The sequence below is a fragment of the Parambassis ranga genome, chromosome 17 (genome assembly GCF_900634625.1).
Source record: "Parambassis ranga chromosome 17, fParRan2.1, whole genome shotgun sequence".
In the NCBI taxonomy this organism is placed as follows: domain Eukaryota; kingdom Metazoa; phylum Chordata; class Actinopteri; family Ambassidae; genus Parambassis; species Parambassis ranga.
In genome coordinates this window covers 3,850,673-3,861,587 of record NC_041037.1, presented here as the reverse complement: position 1 = coordinate 3,861,587, position 10,915 = coordinate 3,850,673, and the positions used below count along the sequence as shown (strand labels likewise).

Sequence of the window (10,915 nt, the reverse complement as noted above, 5' to 3'; positions counted from 1 at the left end):
TAGTATATGTAAAATAAAGACTTATAGAAAACTGAGAAGTGTTTTTATTTTTTTTTTTCTTCAGGGACACACATGTTAAGAAAAAACAATTAAAACATGGTGTTTTTTTTCTTTTTAAGCAGAATTAAAACGCAAATTCAGTCCAGTTAAAACAGTTCTGTTCCACTTGTAGCATTTTGTAAATATAAACATGACATCATTGAACTTCGTAAACATGTAGCTGATCCAGTTAGAACATAAAATCATCTGTAAAGCTGAATTATGAATGTTCGGCTTCACGTGTTCGAAAGAAAATCTGAAATGTTATGACCACAGTAACTTTTGAGGTAAGCCTGACTCATGTAGGTGTTGGTTCAGTTAGTGTGTTATGGCTTCTTTTTGCTAGAATTTCTTAAAATGCTGCAGCTGAAACTTTTAAAGGGCCAGTTCACTCAAAGCTACAGTTACACTGAACTCAAATGTGCTCTCTGCCAACTACAGTTCAGCTTGAACGTGAACTAGCCCTTTAAATCATAGAGGACTGAGCTTATTTGGAGGTTGGAAGGCATAGTTTTTGAACACTAGTTTTCTTTCACACCTTTATGCTAAGCTAACAATATTGATCTTAACAAACTCTGTAAGAACACAAATGAACAAAAAATGCTAAACTTTAGCATAGGAACCTATCGGAGAAACAGAATGACATTTATCACGTGTTAGCTGTGATGATAAATTTAGGTGGATCTACATTTTTTTGTGCTCTTCAGTGTAAACAAATCTAACACACACCTAAAGACACACACATTGCAGGTGAGCGAGGGAACGTGTGATCTAATCATGGATAACACGTTAATAATCATAATCGTAATCGTACCGTGTCGAGCTTCATGAATTCTTGGCTTGCTCCTGTAAAACATCTGTGCTTGTGCTGCCTGATATTTTCACACAGCATGAATAGTGTTGGACACAACAGTCCAGGCTGACCGTGTGTGTGTGTGTGTGTGTGTATATTGTATATATCATGTAAATATGACCCTCTCACTGTAACAGGTTTGGCAGCTAAAGGCGACTTCAAATACGCAGGATTTTACAGCAACTGTGATTACTTTGGTATTAGTGCATAGGTGCAGTTCTACATACCAGAGCTGGATAATCTGAGGAACCTGTACACATTCTTTGATATATTATTCTAAGTAAAAGTTACTTCAGGCAGCAGGATCAGGTTAGCTCGACTCCTGAGTCCTGATGCACCAGGAGACACTTCCTCTGATTCAAGTCTCAACACCGGGCTCTCACCTGGATGCCCTGATGCATCAGGACTAGTCCAGAAACCAGGTTCACCGAGTCGTAAACCTGCTCCACGTCTCCCCCCGCCAGTGGACGACGGTGTGAGCTTGTGTGTCGTGCAAATGTGCAAAAAACTTTTAACAAGTCGAAGACCCGTATAGGTCTGAGTCCGATTTGAACAACAGAGTGTCCTTGACAGATCCCAAACCTTCCTCCTTCCTCCTCCTCCTCCTCTGAGTGTTTGTGATGGAGTACCATTTACCTGTGAGACAAAGACATCAGCATCAGATATAGAAATACAGTAAAATTCTAGTGGCATTGAACACAAACACATGTTTTTTGTCCAGCTACTTCTACAACTGAAAGTGGCTGTGAATTCACACAATTCTTCCCAATTTCAGACAGAAAAGTGGGAAAATGATTACCTCTAACTTGTGATTCATCTTTCAGGATCACCTAAACAAGAACCTTAAGAGACAAAGAGACATTTTCACAATCTTGTTTTCCTTTATTTAAGCAACAGGAGGAGGAGAGTGTGGGCGATACCTGTGATTGGTCGATCACCAGCCAGCGCTCTGTGCTCGTCTGTATGTCCTGACCGCTCAGAGGCTCCCGCAGTTGCACTTTCACTTCAACGAGACCGCCTGTGTGCTTCCGGCCGTCCATCACCTGAAACGACACAACAGCTTCAGGGACCTCCTGTCGTCTGTCAGCTCTGTGTCTGTTTTCTTTCTTACTCTCACCTCTACGATCTCCCTGATCTCACTGTGCGACTCCAGTTTGTCCAGCTTCACCACGGCCGTCCCGATGGGCTTGTCGCTGCGCAGGAAGCCGCTGTGAGGCGACGCAAAGGACACGTTTCAGCTTGGTTCTCTCTGACTGTTGTTTTTCTATATTTCTTTTCAAAAACGAACCTTCAGTTTGTTTGTTGATCTAATTTTCAGCACTCTGAGCTCTCAAAATGTCACTTTTTTGTGACAATAACCAAAAAGATAACTACATTTCTATTGTGAGATGAACTGCTGATTCACTGCTGCTGCTGTGTGTGTGACTCACCCTTTGTGCAGCAGCTCCAGTTTGAGGCCTTTTGACGTCACCACCCTCCTGAAGCCGCGGTGGTTACGGTTGATTGACAGCGTGAAGCTCTGGTTGTATTCTGAAGACACAAAAATAAATCAATTGAAGGAAATTTTCCTAAAAAAAAAAAAAAAAAAATTCAGAGACGATTGTTTTCTCACAGAGTAGATGCACAGAAACAGAAATATCCCTGCCTCACCTGGGGAGTTAGTGTTCTTGATGACAGCTGTTTTGTGTTTCTGTGGCTGCTCCTGGGGGGGGGGGGGGTGACAAACCAGAACATAAAGCCTGTCTTTGGTAGCAAATGAGCTCAGACGCCTGTGGGCGGCTGTGACATAAACACTCTTTAGTTTAAGACTCTTACCGAGGAGGGATACGGGAATTCAAACTTAACGTAGGCATCCAGGTCGTTAGTCTGGACTCCTGAAGGAGGAAGGGAAAAAAAAGTGGCTCACATTAGCATCAAGCTAATATTCTTCTGTATATAAAAGCTAATCCGTGTAGTTGTTTACCGCTCGGAGCAGGAAGATTCATGCCTTTCACAATAACAACCACCATGTCAGTGCTGCTGAGGTCTGGGAATATCCTGAAGACAGAAAAAGACAGAGTGAAACCACTGTGAAGAGCTATTTACAGCATGTTTGTGATCACAGTGTGAAAATAAAGGCATGTACCTGACAGTGCGGAAGGATCTCTCCTCGAAGTGATGTTTAGGAGGAGGCAGACCCCTGGACTGAGCCAGCTTCAGCATCTCCAGACTTTTCTTGCAGCTTTCAGCCATTTTTTCAAACCTGAAGCAGAAGAAAATAAGAACAATCTGAACTGAATGAAACTCCCAGGCTTAAAGGAGCAGTGCGAGGCTGACCCACTTTGTTGTTTCAGTGATGTTCCCCAGGTGTGTGAACTGCTTGGAGTGAGTCAGACATTTCTGAAAGACAAAAGAAATCTCAGTGTTCGCAGCAGGATGAGAACGGCGAGGAGACGCCAGACCAGGAACAACGTCACAATTCATCATCATCTAAACATTCAGAATATATGTCTTTTGCCTCTGCGGGGCATGTGTATGATGAATACACCACAGGTAGTGGTGCCACAGTGTTACCTCGTACTGCTCTTTCAGGATTTTGGCCAGCTGTGTGTAAACCTGCTCAGATTTCTCTGACATCTGCACGTCGCTGTGATGCACCAGGATGAAGTCCTCATCTTCATCACCAGGGGGCGACGGCACCTGTTGAGGGACAGTGCAGAGAATCTCTCAGATACAAACACTCCCGTTAGACTGTAAAGCAGCCTGCAGGCCTGAGAAATGAAGCCAATGTGGAGATGCATCATCTTCTAATGACCAGCAGGGGGCAGCTCTACTTTTATTCAATCACTGCTAGTTTAATAACACATAAAATTAACTGTACAATAAACAAGAGGAGGAGGAGGATGAGGAGGATGAAGAGTTCCTATTAAGCAATAAGTGTTTATATTCAGTTTTTTTTAGAAATGAAAATTAATGTTGTCACTAATATGACTCCAGAATAATGTTCATAAAATACATAATGGAGGCATTCATACAGGACAACATCAGTTTTCTTTTCATCTAATTGCTTAATAAAATCAGCTTTATCAACACTAATAAAAACACATGATCACATTAAAATACTAATTTTATTATCTAAAATGGAGGCCTGTTTGTATCGAGTAGATATCCAGCATGTAAAGTGACGTGGCTGCTCACTGCGCTGATGTCCACCGTGTTGCCGCCGCGTGCCGCCTCGATCATGGGGTCGAGGCCCTTGGCTGTGCGGAGGAAGGCCTTGGCCTGCTCCATGTCGTTCTTCTGCTTGGCCTGCAGAGCCGCCTTCATGTACTGCTTCTTCCGACCCTCCAGGAACTCCAGCTGCTGGGTCGCTAGAGGAAGAAGACAAGATGGTGGACGCCACGTTCGACAGCTCTGTTTCCTTCCTGACAACCGGCTGTGTGTGCTGAACTGACCTGCCAGTGAGAGGCCCTCCCTGGCTGCTGTTCTTGTAGGCGAAACCGACGGAGACCTTTTCTGTCGTTGACCTGCGGCGGCAACCAGCTTCTTCGGCTCTTCTGAAACGGCAGGCTTCGACTACAAGAGAAACAAACACTGTATCAACAGTTCAGCCTCAAAGCCTTTACCACACATCGTCCGTTTAGTCAGCCCACCTCCTCCTCTTTCTCCTCTTCATCATCTTCGCCTACTTCAGCAGCATCAGTGGAGGCGAGCTTGGTGGCTGCTTCCAGAGCAGCAACAAACCCCTGCTCAGGTCCCGTCGCCTTGTGACCGGGGATCGGAGGAAAACCTGGAAGAAGAACGCTGGTTTTACTGACAGCTCGTCGAGTTTCATTTGAAGCAGAGCAAAATGTAAACTGGCAAATAACAAACAGGAAATCCTCACCAGGAGGAACCGGCAGCTCGTCAAAGTCCACCGCTTTTCCTGCTTTGTGAGCTCGGATGGCGCTCTGGTATTGCTGCAGGAGGAGAGTATGTTTTAACAGCACCGCTAACGCAACAAAACGAGAACAGGCTTATTACTACTACAGTCTGGAATATGTAACATATTTTGCCCAACTTCTCCTCATACTTTGGCGATGCGGTCGTGCATTCGGGCCTTGCGGTCGTCCCCGTTGGCTTTGGCCTGAACAGACGCCTCCACATACTTAGCTCGTCTCTGCTCGAGAGCCTCAAGCACATCTTTAGGAGCCGCAGGGGCTGAAAGACAAAACCAGATCCAAACGTTTCTCAATACGTTGTTATCTGACGAGCGAGTCATAACATAAAGCCGTAACATAAAGGTCAGAGAAGCACAGGCACGGTCACAAGAGAGAGTCATCTCTATAGGATAAGGTCAACAGGTCACATATCATACATGAGTATTTCACTTAAGCACATGAGGTCCCAGACAAAGGCCTTTACTGAGAACACATACACAGCACATGTACAGGAATCAATAAATCACATGTATTAGGAGTGTTGGATAGGGATTTTTCAAAATCCTCTAACATCAACAACTTTGTTCTGAGAGTTTACCTCCAAATTAAAGCCGTTATATCAGTGTGATGCTAAAAACGTGAGGCTTAGAATAAAATAACAATAAAATAACTTCAGTCAACAGACTGTCATATATATTTTATATACAACTACCTGCAGCTGCTGCAGCCGGTTGGGTGAGCTGAGTGTTTTGCCCGGAGGAAGGTTCCTTTACTGCAGCAGAGCTTCCTTCTGCATCTGCAAAACAAACACACAACAACATCAAATGAAATGTTCAAAGGTCAGCTCCATAAATACATCATAACATTATGACCACTGAGAGGCGAGGATGAGCAATGATCTGAGCATCCATGCTGCTGCATAAACACGCACCTAAAACTAGGGATGTCCCTATCCGATCACGTGATCGGAAATCGGGCCCGATTACGTGATTTCAGACTCGATCGGAATCGGACATTACCTCCCGATCAGGACTCGGATATATATTTATTAGGGCTTAGGGTGGCTCTGTGTCTTGTAGCGCAGGGGTATGACAGTTGCTTTTGGTGTGACAGGTCCTGGGTTCGAGACCTTGATGTGCTGCGTGTGTAAAATCTCCCAGTGTGGCGACACACACACACACACACACACGGGTTTTGCCGCAACGAGTGCCTTTATAGAAAGTATCGGATCGGGACTCGGTATCAGCAGATACTCAAAATCAAATGACTCAGACTCGGACTCGAGGGCAAAAAAACCTGATCAGGACATCCCTACCTAAAACCCTCACAGTCTGCTGCTCCTTCTTCAGATGACGACTCACTTTACTGCAGTAAAACCTTCTGATCACAGATCATAGCTGCACAGGCCTTCACTCCTCCATTCAAACACACACCAAACACAAAATGACGCCAGCAATCAGCACAAAGTGGAAGTACAACAATTCATATGTGACTGTAATTATATGCAGCTTGGACACAACACCGGTGACCTCAGAGGTAACTATGGTCATTGATGCACATGGGGAAAAAGCAAAGGCTGGCCTGTGGGGATTTATTGCAGCTGCTTCCTCACCTTGTCCTGGAGGTGGAGGAAGGCCACTCAGGTCAACTACTTGTCCTTTCTCCAACGCCTCGATCACTGCATCGAACGTCTGCACCGAAACAAACATAACGACAGTCTTTGTCAGCGGCTGCATAGCTGACATGTCTGACATTCTTCAGAGAAATCCTGCAGAGTCAGAGCATGCAGGGGCAGGCTCAGACAACACAATGCACGAATGATAACATGAATTTAAATATTCAAACTGAAAACAACATAAAAGAATGTAAAGTGGGACAGAGACAAACGCAGCTTCCAGCACAACACGCTACACACAAAATAAAGAAACGTTCCGCAAAGCTGGACAGATTCCTGCTGTGCCAGGTTCTTCTGCTACTCACACAGAAGTTTTCTGACATCATGCTGCAACACTGACACACATACACATCAGAGAGAAACTGTCGTTACTTCCTGCTTGTAGTAACTCACCTTGCTGGTCTTGAAGTAACTTTTAGCTCGCTCCACATCTCCCTGCTTCTTGGCTCTCAGAGCTGCCATCTTGTACTCTTTCTGCCTCTCCAGGAGCAGAGTCTTGGTCTCCTCATTCGCTGTGGAGTCACCGGACAAAACAATTACCACAGTGAAAGGCTTCATTCATCACACACTGAGCAGCCAGATATGCTGAGAGAAAGACGGCAGTGAGTGCGTAGGATTGGTCATGAAAAACATGTAACTGGTGTGTTAGGCTAGCTGAGCTGTCTGACCGGTCTGTGAGCGGTCGGCAGCTTCCTCGGGAGACGGGAGGCTGCTCAGCGTGGGCAGGGAGGCAGAGGACGACGGCTCCTCTTCGCTGCCGGGCGTGATGATGTCAGGCACAGCAGGCGGCGATGTGGCGGCCTCCGATTCCTGCGGCTGAGCAGCTTCGGGAGGCGAAGGAACAAGCAGGGCAGGTTTTGGGGGGACAGCTGGCTTTGAGGCAGCATCCGGGGCTCCGGTGGCCACAGGCGGAGGGATCTCTGCCTCGTTCACAGCCCTTCCTTTTTTCACAGTAGCAAGCATCGACTCCAACGTCTGTAAAAATCAGGACAAACATCACTTTGTATCACTGCATTGTATCACTTCGCCCATTTTCAGGGTCATTAAACTACCTTTACTGTCAAGCGCTCATTTTAATAGCAATACAGGCTCTTAATGAAAGGCAAAGTTGTGTTGTTTAGTTTAAAGTGCGGGATTCTACGAAGATGCAGAGTGAAAATGGATCAAGATGTTATTCAATACCCCTCTAGGGGTATTGAATAACATCTTAATAATAACATTGTCCCCGCCCCTCATCAGGGGTTTGACCAACCTTCAGGCCACGATCATATCTCCTGGCTTTGGATGTCTCTCCTGCGGTCTTGGCATTTTTAAGAGCCGCCTTGTACATGGCTACTCTCTCCTCCAGGGTGTGTTGGAGGCTGCCAGGGGCTGCAGAGGAGACCTGCCGTAACAACATGTAGACATTAACCAAGCACAGCTGCTTAAAACAAGACATTACAAGAAGAAAATAAAATACTACCAGTCTGTATGTCTGCGTGTTATTCGGCACGGTCAAAGACACATACAGCTTTCAAACACAGAACACGTATCAGGAAACAAACTTACCAGACAGAACGGAAAATATTCACTTGGAGTGCATGTAGTCCACGAGCAAACAGCGGCTTAAGAATAATAAATAACTTCTGTGATTTAAGGTAAAATAGGCAGGTCGCTTTGTAAGCCAGCAGCAGGAGACAGAACAGTGTCTGTCCCTTCCTGGTACCAGCAGCAGACAAATGTTTGACACGTATGATGTTAGTGAGTGGTGTCAGATTCAAGGCTGGCAGAGCGCTGCATGTATTGTACCTGTGCCACTGGGGACTCGGGTGTTTCAGTGTGAGGAGATTCAGCAGCAGCAGCAGCAGCGACGGCGGCGGATATGGAGAGTACAGTTTCAGCATCCTCAGCTTCCTCCTCACCCACCACTTCCTGCAGCTCGGCCTGAGGGGGGGGGGGGGCATAGCAACCATCAACAAACAGCTTGATAAACAAGGCTGGATCTCAAAGCACGCGTAGTGAGTGAGAGAAGTGACGTTTAAACCAACAAATCCTCCAGGACAAACAGCCTTTATAGAAGATATGAGCTGAACAACCCTACCAGGTAACATTTAGTTATTTCAGATTCATTTCAGCAGTGAGGAGGACCTGTGATGTTATCATCACTCATATTTGCATCTGCTCAGCTGGATGTTGAATAAATGACACATCTGTTCCAGTTCTTCTGGTTTAACAAGAGCAGAAAAATTAGGCCACATATTTAGGAACATTATTTTCTTGACTTGAGCATAAAGTATATCAAGAAGTGAAGGACTGATGTCCGAAAAGGTTTTTTAACTACTTATTTCAACAGTGTTTACTCCTGTCAAATATTAAGGTGACTATATCTGTGACACCTGCACCTACCTCTGTGAGTCTGTCTCACTCGGTTCAAAGCACACAGGATGTTTGACACATAAGAAGGACCAGTGACCATACACAAATACAAGCACCAACCAATAAGTCTTCATCGCCTTCGACATCGTCATCATCTTCATCCTCATCCACATCTCTCATACACTCATCAGCCATCTTGGTGATGTCTTCCATGGGCAAAGGACCTAAAACACAAGTCACGTGATAAAGTGTTAACACTAATAAAGCTGTGACGGACGCCTCCGTGTCAAAGACCAGTGTAAACAACATCCTCTAAACTCTCCACCTAAGTGATGATGATGATGAAAAGTGGGACTGAGGGGTGGTGGGGTTTGGGTTGAAAGAAAAACACTGCACATCCATACAAGATAAAGCTGCTGTCAGGCGCTGTGGATGGGCTGCTGATAAGGACGTGCTCCCTATAGAGGTCTACTGCTCGACGGAGGCCCTGGGACACAACCCAGAGCTCACTGCAGGGATTATTTCTGCTCGCTGTCCTGGAAACAGCTCATTACTACTCAGGAGGAGCTGGAGGGAGCTGCTGGAGACAGGAACGCCTGAACATCTCACAGCCCAATGTTGCTATGGTGACCAAATTGTGTTGACCTGACAATTTGGAGGACGAATAAGGGGCTTCTGAGAAAAGTTCTGTGTTTTCAGGTAGCTGAAAGTTTGGGGAGGGGTGTGTTTCCTGTTTCCTGTCAGATATATATCTTCAAAAATAACTTGTAATGAGTGAGGGCTTTAAAAAGCTCCTCAGATGAAACGCCGAGGCTGCATTAACCCTCACAGCCCTGCCTAACTAATCAACAAGCTGAAACTGTACTGAATCTGGATCATAACAACATCTGAGTCTGAGAGCGGCTGTGACATGACCATAAATGTCTCTTTCAGGTGGAGGAGGGGTGGGGCTCCTTATACGTATCAGGACTCGGGGTCCTGTTATCTCATCTATAAGCCCATGTTTTACGCAAATACAAATCATAAGTCAGTGCACTCACTCTTCCCCTTCGGCTTGGCTCTCCCGCCTGAAGCAGCTTTGTTTCCAGTGATAGCAGCAAGTTCAGCCTCCAGGTCTGGATCATTCAGATTTCCCTCCATATCCATCATCATCTCTTCTGGGTTCAGGTCTACAAACAGACCCATCTGGAAGCAGCCAGTAAAGACTCACAGACAGCTGTCTTCAGGAGGAAGCATGTGCTATTTAACACAATGTTGATCAGAGGGGTTACCTGCTTGGCTGCAGCAGCGCCCTGGCCTCTGGGCTGCGGTGCTCTCTTCTTTTTACCAAACATGATGTTTGTTGTTGTTTAACAAGCCAAAAAGCAACACCCGTGCGATCTAAACCACAACAACTACAAACACACACACACACACACACACACTTAGAAAACCGGCTTCCTGTTGTCAGCAGTCTGGTCGCAGAGGTAGAAATCATGTGAGCAGTTGTCAGGTGGTTCCTAAACACTGTCTGTCAACAGCTCCCTACTGACGGGGATGTTAGCCGAGCTAGCTGTTAGCTAAAGATTTCCTATCTCTAATTCGAAAAGTTGATTTAAGAAGAAGAAGCTGACTGTTAGTAGCGATATAAACGACTAATGTAGCTCTAGTTTTAACTAATGTGAGGAGAGTGTGATCTTTACCTGCACGATCAGGACTTCATCAGCTAGTTTTCAGAGAAACGGTTTCATTTCTGCGGTTTGACATGGTAATGTGCTGTGTGTTTGAGTACGCATGCGCAGACAGAGGACGCGTCTATAGATACCCCGAGTCTGGTCTGCCAGGCAGAGTCCTTGCTGTATGTGGACTTAATTAATGCCTCACAAATTAGACTGTAAGGCATGCATATAAAGAGAAATATATATTTAAAAATATCTATCATTAATGATTTTTATTATATGTATTTTATGAATCTAGGCAATTATTATTGTTATTATTTATTGTGCCTTTAAAATATGCTGCTACTAAAACTTATTTTCCCAAGGGGGATTAATAAAGTAGATCCTAATCTTAATATTATTAATGACATAAGATGCTCACATATAACTGTACATA

General features: G+C 45.1%; 1 protein-coding gene across 1 annotated transcript; it reads right to left on the bottom strand.

Annotated features, from left to right (window-relative positions):
* Positions 1-26: 26 nt before the first annotated feature.
* cc2d1b (coiled-coil and C2 domain containing 1B) lies at positions 27-10,597 on the bottom strand. The gene is made up of 26 exons (XM_028428380.1): positions 10,504-10,597; positions 10,093-10,215; positions 9,862-10,006; positions 8,942-9,045; positions 8,255-8,389; positions 7,719-7,850; positions 7,135-7,441; positions 6,860-6,978; positions 6,404-6,482; positions 5,504-5,587; positions 4,944-5,071; positions 4,758-4,830; positions 4,525-4,661; positions 4,327-4,447; positions 4,070-4,242; positions 3,446-3,571; positions 3,213-3,271; positions 3,018-3,134; positions 2,856-2,929; positions 2,708-2,766; positions 2,543-2,594; positions 2,323-2,422; positions 2,010-2,100; positions 1,813-1,935; positions 1,692-1,734; positions 27-1,528 (listed from the first exon to the last, which is right to left on the bottom strand). Exons 2-25 carry the CDS (start codon positions 10,153-10,155, stop codon positions 1,723-1,725), a joined length of 2,613 nt encoding a protein of 870 aa, XP_028284181.1. The 5' UTR covers positions 10,156-10,215; positions 10,504-10,597; the 3' UTR covers positions 27-1,528; positions 1,692-1,722.
* Between the last annotated feature and the right edge of the window lie 318 nt (positions 10,598-10,915).